Here is a 22,877-nt window from a genome sequence, read left to right as displayed (position 1 = left end):
TACAAGACGCCTTAGTTTTAGACGTCTTGAAGACGCAGCAAATATAACATTTTAACACGCAAGAAAAAATACATCTATCTTCAAGACGTCTACAAGAGAGCGTGTCAAAGACATCTTTTATTGAGACGTTTTGAAGATGTCTCAAAACTGTGTTAGACGTCTATAGACAAATGAGTAGTGAAATAGACGTCTAATAGACGACTTGTGCCGGCTGGGGATATTCAAAATATGAAAATAATTTATTTCTATTAGTTTTTATAAACATTACCTGTTATAAAAATATCAATAATATGACACCTTTCTTAATGTTAGTAGTAATTTTTTATTTTTTTAGGTATTTTTTATTTAGGTATTGGTAGGCTGTACTTGACGACTTACTTTCCTGCAATGAAATCAAAAGTACCTTCAACTACAAACCAATTTAAAATAATTTTCATAGCAGCATTTTCTGAGAAGAATTTTCCCTTTATTTTATTTACTAATTAGATTACTTATATTTCATAACTTCTTTAAATTATTTTTGGAGCTTGTTTGATTTTGGTGTTTTACAAAAAAAGTTTAAGAAATTATTTTACATATAGATTAGTTTTTTAATAATTTTTATTCAGAAGTACAATTATAGTTGGGCTGTCGAATTTTTGTTATATTTTATCTTCAAATATCACTTTGATATTATGTTATCAATGTGAAAGTATAATCTCAAGATATAATGAAAAAAAAAAAGCTAGGATGAGGTACATAAACATACGCTTTGTTTTCTTATAAATAAAATTCAAGTTTCGCGCAAAATGTCTGTACCAATAAAAACCACTCGCAAAAACTTTTGATATTGATTGGTCTTTAAATCTCTTTAAAGATTTTATCCTTTTCATTTGGTATCAAAGAAAGTTGTATTAAAAAGTATGGGTTTTTTTTTTGATTATAAAACATTGCATAAATAGCTGTAAGTTTTAGATTTAAAATTTTAATATTTAAATTAAATAACTCACAATATTTACATTGTAAAAATAAATTAATGAAATTGTTTTGGCAACAAGGGTTTTTACTTTTATTCTTTTATTTTTACTATATTCTTTCATACTCAATATAATACTGAAACAGCATGAGTAAATCTTTTTAATATAATATATATAATAATAAATCCTTAAAATATAAGATCTATTATTACATATAGTTTTAAATCATTTTATTTAAAAATGTTTAAGTATGTATTATTATTGTATTGGGTTTAACATTTATTATTAGGGGAAAAAAAGTTTAAAAATAAAACAAAGTTTATACTAGGGATGTTAGAAAGTTTTGAAATGTTATAATAAAACAATATTTTTTAAATAAACCTATACTTCTAACCTTGCAACTTTAAATTTTCAAAAAAATTTAAAAATCATTTCTGCAGGTTAAGTATTGCAAAAGTTATACAATTTTAAAGGGATGACTTTTGATATATGGAAAGATGGACCAAAAATTGGACAAATTATATATCATAATAAAGCTTAGAGTATATTGAACAAATATTGAATTAGAAATGTAAAAATAAATATAGAGTTTTAAATATCAAAAAAATAAATAAAATGATGGTATATTTTATCCTTATTTTTTTCTATAGCAGCTTATAATATTTTTTTAATGGTAAATATAATAAGCAATAAACTGAAATGAAAATCTATAGGTTGTTCAGTAAAGCCAACAAATTTTAATTATTAGTTAATTTAATTAATAAATTGTTTTTCAACTTTGTAAAATTTAAATAAGTTTTGTAACTTTGTAAAGTTTATTCTCTTATTTTGCTAAATAAATACAAATTTTATTTTTTTGGTTAACAAATAGCTAAGCAGCTTTGTGTTAAGCTGTTTTGGCATAGTTCTATTTTCACCAAAGCAAAAAAAAAAAAAAAATGCAATGGCGAATTCTGTATATTCTCATACTCCAATACATAGCATCAACACTGGTATGAAGTTAAAAAAAAAATCATGTAAACAATTAACAAAGAGGGCATTTAAAACAAATATATTATGTATTTTCACCAAGGTTTATTATAATTGTTACACTTACTTAGCTTAACTAAAATAAAATTTATTTTAGTAACTTAATTGTATTTGATGTTGTATATAATGTAAAATAAAGCATAATGCCCACATTGATCACTTCTCTCACTTGAGGCCGAAACAGGTGTATTGTTTCAGCTATGTGCATAGAAATAAATTAGCTGTAGAAATTAATTATAAATTCTTATTATATGAAGTAAACTTCAATTTTCAGAAGATCGAGGTATTAATAAGTAGATTCATGCCTCTATATATATATATATATATATATATATATATATATATATATATATATATATATATATATATATATATATATATATATATATATATATATATATATATATATATATATATATATATATATATATATATATATATATATATATATATATATCAGGCCTTGTTTTAAACCGTTACGCCTTAAGCGATTTTTACGTACGCGTAGAGCGATTTTGGTTAAGCTACTTTTTATCATTTTTTAACTTTTTCAATTATCGGTAAGATAAAAGAAGCAATTAATTTTTAAAAAAACCGCATTAACTTTTGAATGACGATATTTAAAAATATTCGTTACAAAAGTTTGAAAGTAGTTACGTTAAAATTAATTGTTGTAACTTTTTATTGCGATGATATTTCTTATCTTTTTATAACGATTATATTCAACGTAATTTTACGCTAACCTTTTATCTAAATATTTTACAAAATGAAAAAAGTTCGCCAATCCTTAACTAAATATTTTTTGCAGATGATTTTAATAAAAAATACAGTATAAAAACTCAACACAAATCTATATTACAAAAAACATTGATAGTGACGATGATCTTTTAACAGATAGTCTTCGCGAACTAATCATGTAATAAAAAAAAATTATATATTTTAAAAAATTATAAAAAATTATAAGTTTATATTGATAAATGAATTCTTTAAGCTTGATTTTGACTTTTTTAACAGTATATTTTATTTAAGTAGGTACGCAAATAAAAACAAATATTGTTCAATAAATAAATTGAACGTTTCTTAACAAAGATTACCTCATATTTATTCTCCTTTTTATTTTATTACTCTAAAATAAATTGCTTGCTAACAAAAAAAAAGAGTTTTGTAATAAAATTAAAATACTTTTGAGTTTGTTTATAAGTTAAGAAACTTAATTTTTTATGAACAATTTTTAACAAATGCTTATTATAAACAGATACGATACGATTTATTAATTATACTTATATTGTTTTATTTGAGTATTTTTTTAAGTTTGCACGATTGCATAGAAATATTTAAAAAGTTTTTTGTTTTGAGAATTATTAACAAAAGAGTTTGCATAGTGAAGACTTTTTTATGTAATTTAATTTTTTTTTTTGTTTAATAAAATTCAAAAAAAAAAAAAAAATTTAGTTGTTAAAAACGATTATTCTCTATAGCTGTGTTTTTTTGTGATTTGTTTAAATGTAAAACATTTATAAGATAACGTAAAACATTTATTCATTAAATTCCTGGCGAACGCGATCTTACTAAGTGCAAAAATATGCTCAAAAGACGCATTAAACTTTTTTGTATTTTTTTATAACGCAAGTGAAAACGCTGAGCAACATAAATATACCTAATATACGAATTATCTTAAAAACCTAACTTATTCTTTGCTAGTCAAAACAAAATCGCTGTTCAAGTAATTTTTTCACAAGGGTTTTCCTTTATCAATATGTTAATATTTTTTTTTACTCCCGAAGTTTTAAAAAATAAAAAATAATTGTTTTTTTTATTAAATAACGCAATTACAATTTTTAGAAAATAATGAATATATATATATATATATATATATATATATATATATATATATATATATATATATATATATATATATATATATATATATATATATATTTTACTTCATAATATTGAACTAAAATTGATATTAAAATAATTATTGAAAACACAACAAACTTTTCATAATATATTCACATTTACAACATTTATACATTGTTTTAGTTAATTGAGTTGATTGTTAAATTAAACCAGTTTGCGGTTATTTATTTATTGCAGTAGTTTATAAAAAAAAATAAAGATAAGCCTATGACGTCAAATATCGCGTTAAGCTAATGCATTAAGCACTTTTTTATTTAAAACAAGGCCTGTATATATATATATATATATATATATATATATATATATATATATATATATATATATATATATATATATATATATATATATATATATATATAGATATATATATATATAAATATATATATATATATATATATATATATATATATATATATATATATATATATTTATATATATATATATATATATGTATATATATATATATATATGTATATATATATATATATATGTATATATATATATATATATATATATATATATATATATATATATATATATATATATATATATATATATATATATATATATATATTAAATACTTTACAGCATTATATAAAAACTACTATATAAGTGGTGTATTGAATTGAATAAAAAATATTAAACTTATTTCCTACAAAGAAGTTGCAATTTCAGATCAAAGTCACTTGAAGGTACAGTGTAATATAGTTTTTTTTAATGTAAAAAAACATCTATTATAGTGGCAAGAATTGCATTGACATATGATGTTTCATTTTTAGAATATGTACAAATTTTAAATTTAAGTATAATCTTATATTAAATAAAAATGTTTTTCAAAAAAATCTCAATGATTAAAAACTGGGAACAAAAATACCTCATAAAATTTTACTTCTTATCCAAGTTCGAGGGCAATGAATTTATAAGTAATTTTTAATACTAAATTTGAATTAATCTAAAGGTTTTTAATTTCGTGTTGTTATCTTTTAGTTTTTAAATGTTTTATTATTTTCGTTTATAAATATTACAAAAAGATTATTACAAAATTATTAAGTTTTGTTATCTGTACTACAAATGAAAATCCAATTTTACTTACTTGTATAATCAATTCATTTTCTGACATATTAGCAACAAATGTCCAAAAGTGAATTAATTGTACAAGTAAGTAAAATTGGATTTTCATTTGTAGTACAGATAACAAAACTTAAAAATTTTGTTTTAATGTTTTTGTTATGTTTATAAACTAACTGTTCATCCATTTTTAATTCTTCTAAAATCAGATGGATTTCAGTGAAAATTACATCATAATGGAGCAAAGTGAAATTCAATCCGCTTACTGGGTTTATCAGCAACTAACAGTATTCACTGCTGCAATTTGGAGTAAGAGCAATCTCCCCATGGAGTAAAGACCCATCTGTAGGCAATCTCTCCTGGCATGACTTATGTGACTTAAACGCGTTAGAACCGCTATCACACTTTGATAACCGTGGAAACATTATCAGGCCTCGGCGGGAGTAATCGTGAGAGTGTGAGAGCAGAGAAAAGCTCTACTAAAACAAACATGATGAGCTGCTTCTCTAAACTGCTTTTTACAAGAGCTTTTGGTTTTTGCACAAGCTATCTGTTTATTTATATAAAAATTGCTTATTAAATACAAAGTTTGGATTTATATTTGTTACAAGCATATGTTTGTAACGTTAATGTTACAATAATATATGCATAACAATATATTTAAAAACATTAATCCATTACAGCATAATTATACTATATTTTAAATAAACACGATGTTTATTAATTTAATATATTATGAAAAAAATTTTATTTAGCATTTTGAAGAAATGGATAATAAAAAATACAAAAGTATTATGCTGAAAATTACAAAAAACTTGTTGGATGAAGATGTCGAAGGCATTAAATTTTATTATTCAGAACAAATTGGTGTCGGTGATTGTGAAAAGATTATAACCCCTATTAAATTAATAAAAGTTTTAGAACAACGTATGGTTTTAGGGATTGATAACTATGATGCTTTTGTTGAGGTACTTAAAAAAATCAGAAGACATGACTTAGTTGAATTTTTTTCTGGTAAGTATAACAGTGGTTTTATATTTATTAATTGCTTGCTTTTCTATGCAACTGAAATTTGTGACTTGAATATATATATATATATATATATATATATATATATATATATATATATATATATATATATATATATATATATATATATATATATATATATATATATATATATATATATATATATATATATATATATATATATATATATATAAGTAAATATAGTGATTGTTTAAAATAAACAAATTTAATGTAAATTAACAAATGTTATAATGTATTTTTTTATGTAGGCATGTTTAATGATAAATTTAAACTGAATTAAATCTTCCGTTGCAATGGAATAACTTATTTGTTTTTTTTCTATTTTTATGAAGATTTCTTTAAAACTTTTTTTTCAACTTTACTACCTAATCAGAGTATAAACTATTTTAAATAGACTACAGTATTTTTTTTAAGCAGATTTTTTCACAATTTTTTGGAAAAAATCAATGTGAAAAACAATTTAAAAATAATATATATAGCAGTTTTTTAGTAATTTAAATAAAATTTGTTCTTTCATTTGCAATCATTAGAAAAATTTGTATAAGTGTTTTGCCTAACCTATAAATAAAATGCTTTAAAAGATAAATTTTTAAGTAATTTATTTTAAATGCAAATAAAAACGTAACAAAAAGTAATTTTTGCTTCAAGTTTGGGTTTTTTGAATTTTTATTTAGTGCTTATATATTTTATTTTCGGAGGGAATTGTTTTCTTTTTTCATTATTAGTAATATTTTTTTCTTATAGTTTAAGCTAGCGTTTCTTTTTTCAGCACATTTCTAAAATGATTGAAATTCATTTAATTGTATAAACTACCGTGGTCAAGTTGTCAAAAAATAAAATCATTTGCGTGGTCAGCTATAGCACTCCATCGCACTCCATTCCTGTCCAAGCCTGTATATATATAAATGTATATATATATATATATATATATATATATATATATATATATATATATATATATATATATATATATATATATAAATATATATATGCACTTATATAACATATATATATATATATATATATATATGCACTTATATAACATATATATATATATATATATATATATATATATATATATATATATATATATATATATATATACATATATATATATATAAATTAGTAAAAACACTTATCTAATTTTTACTTGTCTTCAACAACTTGTTTCAAGCTTCCTGATGAGCCTGCTGATGGCAAAAAAAGTTGTTGAAGACAAGTATAAAATTAGATAAGTGTTTTTACTAATTTATTATTGCTCTGTTCTTTAAGATCATGTCATCCTTTTTCTGTGACTGTTCCTAAGTGCTCCAAAAACGCTTATTCGTCTAGTTTTTTTCCTCGAACATCAGCTCTTTGGAATTCGCTTCCTTCATCATGCTTTCCTGATTCGTATAATTTGCAATCTTTTAAATCGTCCGTCAATCGTTATCTTGCTCTACAATCTTCATCTTTTCTCTCACAGTAACTTCCAACTTTAATCAGTGGCTGCTTGCAGCCTTGTTGGAAGCGAAGATGTTTAAAAAAAAAAAAAAAAAAAAAAAGAACATTGAGCACTCTATTTGTAGAATACACTAACATATTTTATATATATATATATATTTATATATATATATATATATATATATATATATATATATATATAAATTAGTAAAAAACACTTATCTAACTTTTATCTTCTACTTGGAGTTTCACCATTGCTGGATCATCAGGAAGAGTTACTAAATCTCAAAAAAAATTCAATTTATAGAAAAAAATATTTTACAGGAAGTTATAAATTGTTATAAAAAAATTTTTAATTACTATATTTTTTTGTTAACGGGATGTTACAGAAAGTAATTATTAAATAATTTTCTTTCGAATGGGGGTAGTTTAATTTGGTCATTTGTTTTTATAATTTTTTAAGAAGTATTTATTTTTGTGCCTACATTTTAAAATTAATTCAGATTTTTTATTTAATAAATTTTCTTGATTAAAATGGGTAATTATTTCAAATTTTTCTTGCAAACATAGCATACAATTTTTGGAAATGTTATTATAGGCAGGGGCAGATTTTAGAATAGACCATTGTAAATTAAAATTTTTATTTTTTTCATTTAAATCCCAAATTTATTTTGACAGCATAGTCTCTTTTGAATATTTTTTGTGTTTAAACGATTGTTTGTTATTGGCATAACGTTTTTTCCATTCTTCCTCGTTAAGCCAATATATTGGCTTAACCGAGGGGGAATGGAAAAAAAATTGAATTAATTGGAAAACTCTCCAACCCATTTTCCAATTAACCTGAATCATTTACCTTATCTACTCGACCTATGTCTTGTTACTGATCTTAGTCAGTTCTCCACATTCACCCTTATCTGCTTCAGATCATGACTTGATCTCTCTAAAACTATTATCTCATTCTTCTTTATCATAAGAATCCCCTTATCCTTATACTTTTTTAAACTGCCTTAAAGCTGTCTGGGACTCTTTCCTTGATTTTCTTTGTGATTGCACTTGGGTTTTACTGGTGATCAGAGTTGTTACAACATAATATGTCTGGCAGATCTGTCGACATATTTTCAAACATATTTTCTGCCGACATAAAATATGTCCCAAATATTTTCGATTGACATATTTTGACATAATTTTATGTCTAAATTATTTTCTGCTGACATAAAATGTCAGACATATTTTCTGTCGACATATTTTGACATAATTTTATGTCTGAATTATTTTCTGCTGACATAAAATATGTCAGACATATTTTCTATCGACATATTTTGACATAATTTTATGTCTGAATTATTTTCTGCTGACATAAAATATGTCAGACATATTTTCTATGGACATATTTTGACATAATTTTATATCTGAATTATTTGCTGTTTGATATTCTTGAAGAAAAAATCAATCTGACAAATTTATTGCGCATTTTAACTTAATTTACAGAGTTAAGTGAAAATAGTTTAACAAATCTGTTGCTTTTTTGCAATCAATTATGCTTCATAAAACTTTTACTTTAAACCCTATAAGCAAACATCAGTTTGCTTATTAAAGGTCTTTTTCTGCCCTTTTTAGCGATGTATCATTTGATAGTATTGACTAATATTGGCATTTATTGACTTATTTATTGATTATGACTTATTTATTGATTATGACTAATATTGACATTGATAGTATTGACTAATATTGACATTTGATAGTATTGACTAATATTGACTATTGAGGCATCATTTGATAGTATTTGATAGTATTGATTAGTATTGATTAGTATTGGCGCTTTCCCTTATCAGATTGTAAAAACCATCTCAAGCTGAGTTTTTATTATTGAAAGTGGTTTTTATTAGTATGACTAAACTTAAAATTATTTCTTTGATTAAAATAATAATAAAAAAAAAACTTTTTCAGTTATTTTTAATTATTAGTTGATCCTGAAAAAGATTTCATTATGAAAAATTGAATTCAAAAGATTCTATGAAAAAAACGGTTCACAGAATTTCAAAAAATTCGTGGCAAATTATATTCATTTAAGCTGAAGAATTTGAAATATTTCACAAAAGTTATATTCAGCTCATTAAATTCATATTAAGAAGACTAACCGGTAATAATTTATAACTAATTACGAATAATATACTTTTAGTTATAATAGTTATGATTTATTTAACAATAAAATAATTGACAATTGCATTATAACAGCATAATTAACTGCCATAAACTTGCATAAAATGTTTTGAATGAAATATATATTGGAATAATTATTTTTTTCGTTTTCCTTACGATTTAAAGTCAAAAATAGAAAATAATTTATTGAATGAATCAACTATTAGTTAAAAATAACTAAAAATGTTTTTTTTTAAATATTATTTTAATCAAGAGAATAATTTTAAGTTTAGTCATATTAATAAAAACCATTTTCAGTAATAAAAACTCAGCTTGAGATGGTTTTTACATTCTAATAAGGGAAATCGCCAATACTAATCCATACTAATCAATACTATCAAATACTATCAAATTCTATCAAATGATGCATCAATACTAATCGATACTCTCAAATGATACATCGCTAAAAATACTTTGTCAATACTATCAAATGATACATCGCTAAAAAGAGCAGAAAAAGACCTTTATGAAACAAAAGATATTTGCTTATAGGATTTAAAATAAAAGTTTTATGAAGCATAACACAGGTCAACAAAAACAAAAATTTTTTTCTGGTGCCAAGAAAAAAGAAAAAATCCTACATAAAAAACAATTTGTTTTTTATGTAGGATTTCTTATTTTGATTTCAAATATGCAACTCATTTTTTAACATCACGTCATCAAGTTGTAAAGATATTTGGGTTCAAATTTTTAGAATTTGGGGTAAAGTCCCTAATATTGTCGAAAAAAAAGTTGTTCAAAAGTATGTCAACCTGAGTCTCAAAAGAAGCGTATTTTATAGATATTTTAAAGATGTTATTCGTTTGTAATAAAAATAAGTATTTTTTGTATTATTGCTGAAAAACATTTTGTTGACATTTTTTTAAGAGTCTTTAGCGTTTTTTCAAATAATTTTTTTGTCAAAAAATTTTAAGGAAAAATATTTATGTTTTTTAAAATCTCTATACTATCTTCTAAAATATGCTTTTTTTGAGACCAAGTTAACATACTTTTGAACAACTTTTTTTTTGACAATATTAGGGACTTTACCCTAAATATTAAAGATCTGAACCCAAATATCTTTACAAGTTGACGCGATTGTAAAAAATGAGTTGCATATTTGAAATCAAAATGTGAAATGCAATCCAAAAAGCAAGTTGGTTTGCTCGGCACCAGAAAAAAAATTTTTTTTTGTTGACCTTCAATTATAATTGATTGCAAAAAAGCAACAAATGTGTTAAACTATTTTTGCTTAACTCTGTAAATTAAGTTGAAATGCGCAATAAATTTGTTAGATTGATATTTTCTTCAAGAATATCAAACAGCAAATAATTCAGATATAAAATTATGTCAAAATATGTCCATAGAAAATATATCTTACATATTTTATGTCAGCAAAAAATAATTCAGACATAAAAATATGTCAAAATATGTCGATAGAAAATATGTCTGACATATTTTATGTCAGCAGAAAATAATTCAGACATAAAAATATGTCAAAATATGTCGACAGAAAATATGTCTGACATATTTTATGTCAGCAGAAAATAATTCAGACATAAAATTATGTCAAAATATGTCGACAGAAAATATGTCTGACATATTTTATGTCAGCAGAAAATAATTTAGACATAAAAATATGTCAAAATATGTCAATCGAAAATATTTGGGACATATTTTATTGTCGACATATTTGGGACAGAAAATATGTCTGACATATTTTATGTCAGCAGAAAATAATTTAGACATAAAAATATGTCAAAATATGTCAATCGAAAATATTTGGGACATATTTTATTGTCGACATATTTGGGACAGAAAATATGTCTGACATATTTTATGTCAGCAGAAAATAATTTAGACATAAAAATATGTCAAAATATGTCAATCGAAAATATTTGGGACATATTTTATTGTCGAAAATATTTGGGACATATTTTATTGTCAACGTATTTTGACATAAAAATATGTCAAAATATGTCGATAGAAAATATGTCTGACATATTTTATGTCAGCAGAAAATAATTCAGACATAAAATTATGTCAAAATGTGTCGATAGAAAATATGTGGAACATATTTTATGTCGGCAGAAAATATGTCTCAGACATATTTGACAGATAACAACCCTGCTGGTGATAAATATTTTTCTTACATAACTTTTTGGATTCAAGCTGGCATGGAATATTTTATTCCTTTCTGATGATTCCATGTCAAGCCTCACTTTTCTACATTTTCCTCACATTGTTTTGTTGCAATTTCCTATTGCAATTTCCAGAAAACAAGCCTCTGTTTACTATTGCTAAAAACCATTGTAAAAAGGTCTCGTCTAACCCCAAAGTCCGCTATTCCCTGGTCATGAATTTTATCTCAAAAATTAGGCTCTCGTGACTTCTAGAGAATCTTTAACAGTATCAATAGTAAGGGCAAATCTGTTATTCCACCTCTCTTGTATGATTCAGATTTTGTCACCTCACCTAAAGACAAAGCTGAATTGATTGCTATGAATGTTTTATCAATATCATCTCTTGATTCCACTAGTTGTATTCTACTTGATTTTGCCGACAAACAATTTGATCGATTGCTTGACATTTGTATTACTCCAGCTTCTGTATCTAAAGCGATTTCCTGCTTGGACTCTTCTATAGCTTGTGGTCTGGACAACATGCCTGTTGTAGTCTTGTGGAAGTGTTCTCTGGAGCTGTCGTCTATACCTTTAAAACTGTTTAACAAGTGCTTATCTGAATATTGTTTTCCAGCATGATGGAAAGCAGCATCTGTTATCCCTATTTTCAAATATTCTGGAGAGCAATATGAATCGTCTAACAACAATCCCATAAGTCTTCTTCCTATCATACGCAAGATTTTTGCATCTTTAATTAATGAACACTTATTCTCTCATCTTGAATCTAAAATCTTACTTTCTGATCATAAATATGGATTTCGATCTTCTTGTTCTACAGCTGATTTGCCGATAAGTTTTTTCGTACATAAGGTGGAGAGGCTAAGGTTTTTGTTCTCAACATTTCTAAACCATTTGATAAAGTTTAGCATGGTGGTCTTCTTCATAAATTTTCTTGTTACAGTACATCAGGTAACATCTTTAAGAATACTGAATCCTTTATTTCCAATTGTAGCATAAAGGTTGTCCTCAATGGACAGCACTCTTTTTCATATCCTGGTACTTCATGGGATCCTCAAGGTTCTCTCATTGGCCCTATACTCATTTTTATTTACACTAACAATCTACAAGATATTCTCACATAAATGGTGATATTGTTTGCTGATGATACTATCATTATTCTTTTTTTGATAAGAAGCCAACACTATCTGATTGCTTGGTGGGTGCATTTGAGCTTGAAAAGGATCTAACTTCTGCTACAGCAAAAAAAAACAAGTTTTTTCAGCCAATTGTTACAGCAATATTTTAGATCTTTCTATATTTATGAATGGTGATGTACTCGACAAGTAATCTACCCTTCATCTTTTAGGATCAACTCTTACTCCAATCTTTCATGGAGACGATATCTCAAATCCATTGCAAAATTAGCATCTGCTACGGTTGCATCTCTTTATCATGCTTGACAGTCTATAAATCTCAAATCCATCCTTGTATTGATTACTGTAGCCATATATGGGGTGGAACTTCTAATGGTGCCCTTTCTCTTTTAGACAAGGTGCAAAAACGCATTGTAAACATAGTTTGACCTGCTCTTGCAGCCAGCCTCCAACCATTATCATATGATCCTATGTCGCTTCTCTTTCTCTTTTCTACAAATACTAACAGACACTGCTCTAAAGAGCTAGCATTTCTCATGCTATATTATGATAAAATTCAATTTTTTTTAGCCAATCGTTATCGCAATAATTTAGATCTCCCTTTATTTATGAACGGTGATGTACTCGATGAGTCATCTACTCTTCATCTTTTAGGATTAACTCTTATTTCCAATCTTTCTTGGAAACCATATATCAAATCAGTTGCAAAAATAGCATCTTCTAAGGTTGCATCTCTTTATCGAGCTCGACACTTCCTTAATTCGGATTCTATTCTCTATCTCTATAAATCTCAAATCCGGCTTTGTATGGATTACTGTTGCCATATCTGGGGCGGTTCTTCTAATGATGCCCTTTCTCTTTTAGACAAGGTGCAAAAACGCATTGTAAACATAGTTGGACCTGCTCTTGCAGCCAACCTCCAACCATTATCACATCGTCGAAATGTTGCTTCTCTTTCTCTTTTTGACAAATACTATAATGGGCACTGCTCTAAAGAGCTAGTGTCTCTAGTGCCATCTACTAAAATTCATTCTCGTGTTACTTGTCATTCAATTAATTCTCATTCTTTTACTGTGACAATTGCTCAAAAACTCTTATTCGTTCAGTTTTTTTTCTCAAACATCAGTTCTTTGGAATTCATTTTCTTCATCTTGCTTTCTTGGTTCATATAATCTTTTAAGTTGTTAGCTAGTTGTTATCTTGCCCTATAAACTTCATCTTTTCCCTTCCTTTTTTGTTAGATCGCAAACTTTTTTTTTATTGATAAACATAATACCATGGTTGTTGCTCATATTGGAAAAAGTTCCTATCAAACTCTTTAATAATGTCAAACTACTTACTAAAATCTTTTCTTAATAATTTCAAACTTCCTACTAATGCTATCTTAAGGAAGATTAAGACTATTTTTGTGATTTTTAATTGGTTTTTAGGCTAATATATTTTGTTTTTGTGAAAATTGTCTCTTTTGCAACTGCTATTTGTAATTCTTAATAAAAAGAGTCGCTGTGTAATAAGACAGTAAAGTCTACTTGATACACCTTAATAACTAAAATTTTTTTTTATTTTTTAGATGAATGTGTTATCCATACTTTTCAAATATATACAACTGACAATGTCAAAAATGCATGTCAGTCTGACATGCTTTTTGAAACATCAAAGAAATGTGAATGATTTTATTGCTAAGGCTTGATTGTCACGATTGTCAAACATTTATACCTTCATTTATGGAATGTTACATAAAATTTACCAAGTGATAAATTTACCATTACATTCAGTTATACAAGATGAAGTAACATGGTGATAGAACTCATTGTTTTACATGCTTGGGCAGCGTAAAATGATACTAAAAATTTTTATTAGAAATTATAAATTCAAAGTCTACAACCTTAAAGCAATCTAATGAGTAAATAATATATCAATAAATATTTTAATTTTTAAACATTATAAGACAGCAAAATTAAATAGTAATGTAATAGTTTTAAAAATAATGAATAAACAATGAGTACAGAACATCAAGTGACAAAGTAGTTGATTATAGTTTACTAGCTAGTAGACTAATGGGAGTACACTCAGCTCACAAAATATAGGTTTGTAGTTTAAATCTACCTGCCTACTATATGTCTTCATCTGATGGTCTTTTTAAACAATGTTTGTGCTTTTGAGTTTAAAACAGAGAGTTGTGAATAAAATAAAAGTTGAAAAAAAGTTCGATTAGTTTCTTTGACTGTAGTAGAGTTGTAGACTCAGGGTTAGGTAGTTAAATTTAGTTGAAAATAAAGCAAAAAAACTTGAAAAGTGAGACAATCACTGTTGGTACTTTAAAAAAGTTTTTTGTTTAACATCGTTCAAATTACATACAATGTATTTATATTTTGAAATTCCTAAATAAATAAAATTCTATCAAATTCTTAAGACTTGTTTTCATTCTTCTATTTTGTTTTACCATTATCATATCATTGTTGTCAAATTCTTCTATTTTCATTAAATAGTTTCAGTAATTGTTCAAGTGGTTATTGCAATTACAAGCGAATGACCACCTAGCACAACACCAGAGGTCCAAAATTAAAATTATATGTATTTTTTAAAATATCAATGATTGTATTTGCATTTGTATTTGGAAAACTCTGATAACATATGATTATATTTAAGAATTTAGAATTAATGTATTAGTATTTGATCAAATGTATTTGACCCCAACACCGGTTAGTAGTCATAACTTTAATATATCATTTAGAAACATCAAATTCATCAGAAATAGACACTAGCATTTCTGCCAAGAAAGGTAATTTTAATACTGTTTTTTTTTGTTTTTTTTTTTAAATACTTAAAATTTAGAAACATCAAGTCTATCAGAAATAGAGACCTGGAGAATTGTTAATAAATAATTATTAACAATTGAGTTTCTGTGTGTTTTGTTCTTTTAAAAAGCTCGATAAAAATGAATTTTAGTTATTTCGGTTATTATTTTTTTGTTTAATTTTTTTTTTTATTATTTCATTTTTTATTTTTAAAAGTTTTTTAAAAAAATTAATTATTTTTTTTTAAACAAAAATCCAAAAAAAAAAAATTGTACAAACAAAAGAAAAGGACATAAATTTGCTCCATATTTCTTTTAATGTGAAAGTTTTTGTTTATTCGGAATAATAACTTTAGTAAATCATTTAGTGACTTTAAATTGTCCAGAAATAGTGAACAGATTTTCTGCCAAGAAAAGAAAGCAAAAAAAGCAACAACAAAAAAAGTTAATTACAATACTGTTTTTTTCTTAATTACTTTAACATTTACTATATTCCAAAAATAGTTATGAACATTTGGATTTCTGTTTGTTTTGTTTATTTAATTGGATAATAATGAATTCTAGTTATTTCAGTTATTATTTATTTTTTGACTTTCATTTCATTTTCTTAAGAATGTGTGGTGTTAAAATAGAAATATTCATTTTATTTTTTTATGTTCTTTTGAATAAAATGTTTTTCTTGTACCTAATGCCCAGAATGTCGCTTTTTTAAAAAACCCAGGGAATAGGTGGACTGTTATTGGAAAAGGGCATTTAGGGTTTCTTTTATTATATTTTATTTTATTTTTAATTAATATAAGTTAAAATATAAAAATCTTTTAAAAAAACTTGATTAGAATCAACTTTTTTATTTTCATCATTATGCTGATTGGTTCTAAGGAGTATGTTGAACTTAAATATAAATCAGATTGACTCTCTTTTGGACTAAAAAATCAATCTAACATTTTTTTGATATCAGTGTTACCACCACTGGAAGAAGGAAAATCAAAGAGTACTTAATCAAGCAGTATCAAGGAGTAATTTTAACCTCCACGTTCTGCTCAGACCATGTATGAGTCTGTAAGCCCAGAATGTGGTATATTCTGAGCCTACAGACTCATACACAATAACAATATCAGATGGTGTTTTAGTGCCTGTAGCTTCTGATAAAGGATTGCAAAAAGTACTGAGCACATTATAGTAGTTTTTATCTATAGTGAACCCATGTAGCATGCATGCCAGGTCATTGGCATCACTCCCGGAACAGTTTTTGCCAGTTTAATAAGAGTTGGTTGAAAATACCTCTTCACACTAATGCTACTTTCCTTTGCTTTCACTAGAGTAACTTGACTGGTAGAAATAATTGAGTTATGGATTTGATTAGTCTAGATTACTAGGTTGTTTTCATCTTTAATTCAAAGGGACACCAATAGAAACCAATATAATTTGTTTCTTTTAAGTCAGCATCTTCAGAATCAGAAAACTGATGTTAATAATTATGGTTTTCAGACACATCAAGTTCAAATTTACCATCAACATATACAGAGTGATGATTTTTATCAAATTTATAGTCTCAAAGTTTTAACTTTTTTTATAAACAATACTTTTAAAAGCATTTTTAATGAAATTTTATTAATAATCATTAACCAAAGATCCATACAGAACACAAACATTCAAATATATAAAGTGACTTACAGATGAACAAAAAACATTCCAAAAGCCCATACAGAATAAAAACACACAGATATATAAAGTGGGTTTAAATTGAAATTAAAAAACACACTCACTAATTTTCATCAGCAGTATTCTGTAGCAGTTCCGCATCCTCTTCAAAGATTATTTTTACCTTTTTAGTTTAACCCTAAAAGTTTGCTTTCAAATAATTTGCATGGTTTTTTACCAGGTAAATCTTGCTTTACAAATTTACTTGAAAGCCAAGATATTGTAACTCTAGCAGTGGATCAAGATTATCCTATTGATATTCTCTTTACTGACTTTTCTAAACCATTTGACAGAGTTCACCATAGAAAACTTATATTAAAAATTGAAATGTACGGTATAAAGGGATTCATTTTTAATGGATTGAGTCTTTTTTATCAAATAGAAGGCAAAGAGTTGTTTTTGAAGACATTGCGCCTACGTGGTTTAGTGTTTTAGGTGGTGTATGGCAAGGCTCTGTTCTCGGACCATTATTGTTTATAATTTATATCAATGATCTTCTGGACAAACTAAAAAATCAATGCAAGCTCTATGCTGATGATTGCAAAGTTTTCCACATAATCCGTAATAACAGTAGTGATGATCTACAGGATGACATAAATTCTTTTTTTAATTAGTGCAATGGCTGAAGGCAACTAAATATAGAAAAATGAATGGCAACTAAATATAGAAAAATGTTATAAAAATAAAATAATGCATGTCAATAAAAGTTAAATAAAAATATCAATAAGTATAACGTTTCTGATTATCTATTGAGTACTGTGGATTGTGTAAATGATCTTGGTATCATGTTTAAAAGCGATCTGAAATATGGTTGTCATATATCTGCGTGTTTCTAAAGCAAATAGAATTTAAGGAGTACAACATAGAGCAAGAAGATTAATTCTAGGATATTCAGAGCCTCTTTATGAGGAAAGATTAAATAGACTTAATTTAACAACCTTATTTATGAGAAGAGAAAGAAGCAATTTAATTAACTTTTTTAAATGTTTTAATAATTCTTTTCAGCTAAATACAGTATCTTCCCTAAGGAACTTTTGTCAACCACTGGTCCAGTTAATTGTGTTTGTGACTATATCCACAATCATAGGTATACTTCTGAGATCTCTAGATATAGATACACTTCTGAGACTCAAGTAGAAGGAATTTTTTTACTAATAAAACTTGCTGCTAAAGTGGATTACCACTCAGTGATCATTTGCTCACCACAGCAATTAGATAAATAAATAAAATTTATGTTGAGTAAAATGTCTCTATAAATCTATCTGTAGTAAAGATGGTTACTGTGTTTTACACCTTTTACCATGGGGTGGTGTAAGAATAATAAAAAAGTGAATTCATTAAGTATGTAAATTGAGAAAATTGCAACCAGTTAGAAATTATAATCTTATAAACTTGACATAATCTTATAAACTTGACATAATCTTATAATCTTATAACCCCCTCAGTTTATGTAAAAAGAAACTACTTTTTTAACGACATAATTTTTCTAGACTTTTATCAGAATAGTTCTGTTTTGAGAGTTTTTTTTTTAACTTTAATGATATTCGAGAATAATTATACCCTCCTCAACTTTGGAAAAAATCAGAAACTCTCTAAAAAATTCCAAAATGAAGTTAACTTAATTTTTTCCATTCATTAAAAGTGTTTACAGGTCATTTTTCAGATCAGCTACTGTTGTCTGCAATAAATGGGAAATATATAAGCAGCTTGTTGCACTTTCGAAATCAAATATGTTCAAAAAATATAATGTCCATTAGCCCAAAAACTCGATTTAAACCCACAGTTAGGGAGTATTATGTCTCAAATTTAAAATTGTTTGATATCTTCTGAAATTAATGCTTTATAGTTTTTTATAAGACTTCCATGATATATATGGGGTATTAAATTGTTTGATATCTTCTGAAATTAATGCTTTATAGTTTTTTATAAGACTTCCATGATATATATGGGGTATTAAATTGTTTGATATCTTCTGAAATTAATGCCTAATAGTTTTTTATAAGACTTTCATAATATATATGGGGTATTCACACATGACAAAAATAGGTTTTAAGTTTTAGGTCAGAGTTCCCCAAATATTTTTATGGAACTTTTATCAGTGACTCTTCAGGATACTGAATCTAGAAGCTTAAAAATCAAAAGGTAGCCGTTTTTGAAAAAAACGATTTCAAACTTTTGTATATTATTTTATAAAAGGGGAGGGGGTGAGAGTTGTAAAGTTAAGGTTTTCCTTATAAAAAGTCAATATTAACACTTTCTAATGATATTAAAGTTAATCCAGTATTGCAGGCAATTAAATTTTGATCATCTTAAGATGTTAATTTTTAGTTATCTAAAATTTATCTCAAAGTTAGTTATCTCAAACATTAAAAAAGTTGTATTAGCCTTGAAATGGAGTGGAATTTTTTTTGAAGAGAAAAAATGTCAAATTCTTTTAAAAAGACAATTCTTATTAACCATATTAACTCATATACCTGATTAACTATTCATGTTACAAAATGCAAATGTTTAAAAAAACTAAGATTTTTTTATACTGTTAGCTAACAATTAAAAAAAATATTTGTATCCAATGTTTAAAATTTATAAATATATATCAAAATATCTGAATTTTTTAATCTATAAATTAGTACTGCTGAACGATTCAGCAATTCTTCTGCTTCTAAGAGAGTGCTTTGAGCTTGTTTGTGAAACATTGAATCGTTCGATTATTGGCTTCTTTTTTGAATGAGCCGATTCAGATGCCTGTTCATTGTATCGTCCAAGAGAATGACCAGTAAGTTCAATAAACTGTTGCAAGTGAGCTGAGATTATATGTATTTTCCAGGTCACAGTAAGTTTCTTTCCTAGAAACTAATAAAATATTCTATAAGATAATAATAATAGTATATTAATACAAAGCCAATTTAAAGCAAGTTCATTATATTTAACTGTACCTCTGAACAGTACTCTTGTGTGGCTTTGTAGGAACAAACAAAGTTAGTTATTAGTTGAAGATAACAAGGGTTAAGATAACTTCCGAAGGTTCCTTGAACTAATTTCTCAAATTTTCTCATTGGACATAGAAGTGGTAAGAGTTCAATTGGTAGCCTTAGTGAAAGCAGTTTTTAAGAATAATTCTGCATGTATTGCCTTCATATGTTCCCCCATGGTATCCTCTTCTAATACATATAAGTGAGTTGACCCAGTCTTTGTATTCAGGCCAATAAAAAATTATATAAGTTGATATATGATTTACAAATCCCATTAACATATGAAGCTCCGGCAAAGGAATTACTTCAAGAACTAGTTTTGACTTGTTTCTCTCCTTTATTAGGCATACATTCACCACATTCTATCAAAGTTTATTAATTTGATTACCAGTTTTGAAAAAATATTTTTTTGTTTAATAAAAAGATTTTTAAATTTTAAAATTAAATAATAATTAACATTTACACCTTATAATCTTTCATTTCAGAACTTCGATAACGAGCTTCCATGTACCTCTGATGCCATAGATCCAATGATAAAAATGTTCTTGTCAACCCACCAAAAAGTTCACATTCTCCTTCACACCAAGCACAAGCATACATACCGCCATGAGACTAAGTTTTCTTATGTGTTTTGAAAAATCCTAATTAACTAATTAAAAGTCACATAATAAATTAATTTTAAATCATAACTTACTGAAATTCCAAGAAGAATATTAATTATTTTCAAATCAGCTGCAAAAACATATTTACAATCTTCTACCTTTAGAAGATCTAATAAAATGGCTAAATTTTTGTGTGTCTCCTGCAAGTTTTTACAATATGCAAGAACTATGGAATGGTTAATTCCAGAGTATGTTCCATGAGAACTTTGATCTTCGCATCGTTCTTTTTCTGGATCAAAGAGGTTACAAGTTACCTTAAGTGATCCACCTCCTACAAAATAATTATTTTAATTTAAAAAATATATATTATTAAGTTCTATATTATCTATAAGTTGCATAATATTTCTCCATCTAATAATGTTTTTACCTGAATCAATTCCAATTCGTATTAATGTTTGGAAAAGGTTTTGCTTTCTGGAAGTCATTACAAAGTTAAGCAGCTCGGTTAATTGACAAACATAAACAAGGTCTCTTGACACATCGGTTGACAACTTTTTTTTTTTTTCTTCTGCAAAAATTGTCTTCACATAAAATTCAGATAGGAGTTTACTTTTTTTGCAATGTTTTTTTTCAAGATTCGCCTTAAATCGAATTCCACTTTTCCTTAAGGATTTCAGAAGGATGCGTGATTTGAATTGACCAAAGTCCAAGTCGAATAATCATTTTTTCAGTTTTTTCAAATTTGACTTTCCTAATAACTAATTGAGGAACACCAATAGTTATAGGTAATGGCAACCCACCTGAATAATAAAATACTTTAGATAATTTAATCAATTCGAAAACACTAATAAATCTAATAAACAAATTACCAGTATTTAGATGTGTCTGGATTCCATGCTTAAGTTTCTTTTTTTTAATAATCGATCTTAAAACATTTGAAGTGACTTTTTTCTGAACTTTTTTTGAAGCATTAAATAACTTAGCTGAAAGATTTGTATACACGTTCCTTTCATTACATTGATGTCGAATTCCTCTCTTAATCGCACATAAGCAAACGTTACACATCCTATTCGAACTTACTAATTTCTTTGTTTTTTTCATATGTGGAAATCTGGATCTAGCTATTGAACAAACTGTGCATGTTTCACAATTTCTAGTGCTTACACATCTAGATAATTGGGAAGATTGCCATCGAGTTATAACTACATTTGGTATGTCTTTACTTTCTTTCAGTAAGTTTACATACTTTTTGCATGTTGGACAAATGCCTACATAAAGTAAATTAATTTTTAAATAATGATTATTTTCAGAAAGTATTTTTTAATAAAATAATTGCATTATTTAATTATAATATGGAATATACCTGTTGGATAACTGTACACAGATATTGAATATTCAGGTTTTACATACATTCTTATGTAAGCCTCTAATAACTTCGTGACTGGAATACATTTTAAGCATTTCTTCAAACAACAGCAACAAATAATTTTCTGATTCAATAAATGGTCTCGTTTTTCTTTGCTGTTTACTGTATTGTTAGATAATAAATTAGGCATTTTTCTAATAAAGTAATTTATGTTTAATATTAACAATAACGAAACAATAACTAGGGTTTGAAACATTCTATTATTATATTAAACAAATAAATTACTATATAAAGTAAAGAATGCTTCCATCAACAATTCTATAGGAAAATTAACATCTTAAGATGATCAAAATTTAATTGCCTGCAATACTGGATTAACTTTAATATAATTAGAAAGTGTTGATATTGACTTTTTATAAGGAAAACCTTAACTTTACAACTGTCACCCCCTCCCCTTTTATAAAATAATATACAAAAGTTTGAAATCGTTTTTTTCAAAAACGGCTACCTTTTGATTTTTA

At 25.8% G+C, this 22,877-nt stretch overlaps 1 protein-coding gene and 1 long non-coding RNA gene across 3 annotated transcripts in view; one reads left to right on the top strand and one right to left on the bottom strand.

Moving 5' to 3' along the window:
- The first annotated feature begins 4,491 nt into the window (after positions 1-4,491).
- The window catches only part of LOC136075007 (NACHT, LRR and PYD domains-containing protein 13-like), a 37,132-nt gene continuing 18,746 nt past the window's right edge, over positions 4,492-22,877 (top strand). The window contains exons 1-3 of one of the 2 annotated variants that reach the window (XM_065787201.1): positions 4,492-4,597; positions 5,729-5,987; positions 15,656-15,703. In XM_065787201.1, the coding sequence (XP_065643273.1) occupies positions 5,741-5,987; positions 15,656-15,703 (295 nt within the window). In that variant the 5' untranslated portion in view covers positions 4,492-4,597; positions 5,729-5,740. Of the gene's footprint in view, positions 4,598-5,182; positions 5,988-15,655; positions 15,704-22,877 lie in introns of both variants that reach the window. The other variant, XM_065787200.1, reaches the window with a different exon arrangement.
- Positions 22,027-22,642, bottom strand: LOC136074723 (uncharacterized). The gene is made up of 2 exons (XR_010635373.1): positions 22,354-22,642; positions 22,027-22,258 (listed from the first exon to the last, which is right to left on the bottom strand). It is a non-coding gene; the product is annotated as an uncharacterized LOC136074723 (long non-coding RNA).

Source organism: Hydra vulgaris, chromosome 01 (genome assembly GCF_038396675.1).
Source record: "Hydra vulgaris chromosome 01, alternate assembly HydraT2T_AEP".
In the NCBI taxonomy this organism is placed as follows: Eukaryota; Metazoa; Cnidaria; class Hydrozoa; order Anthoathecata; family Hydridae; genus Hydra; species Hydra vulgaris.
This window is presented reverse-complemented; position numbering and strand designations above follow the sequence as displayed.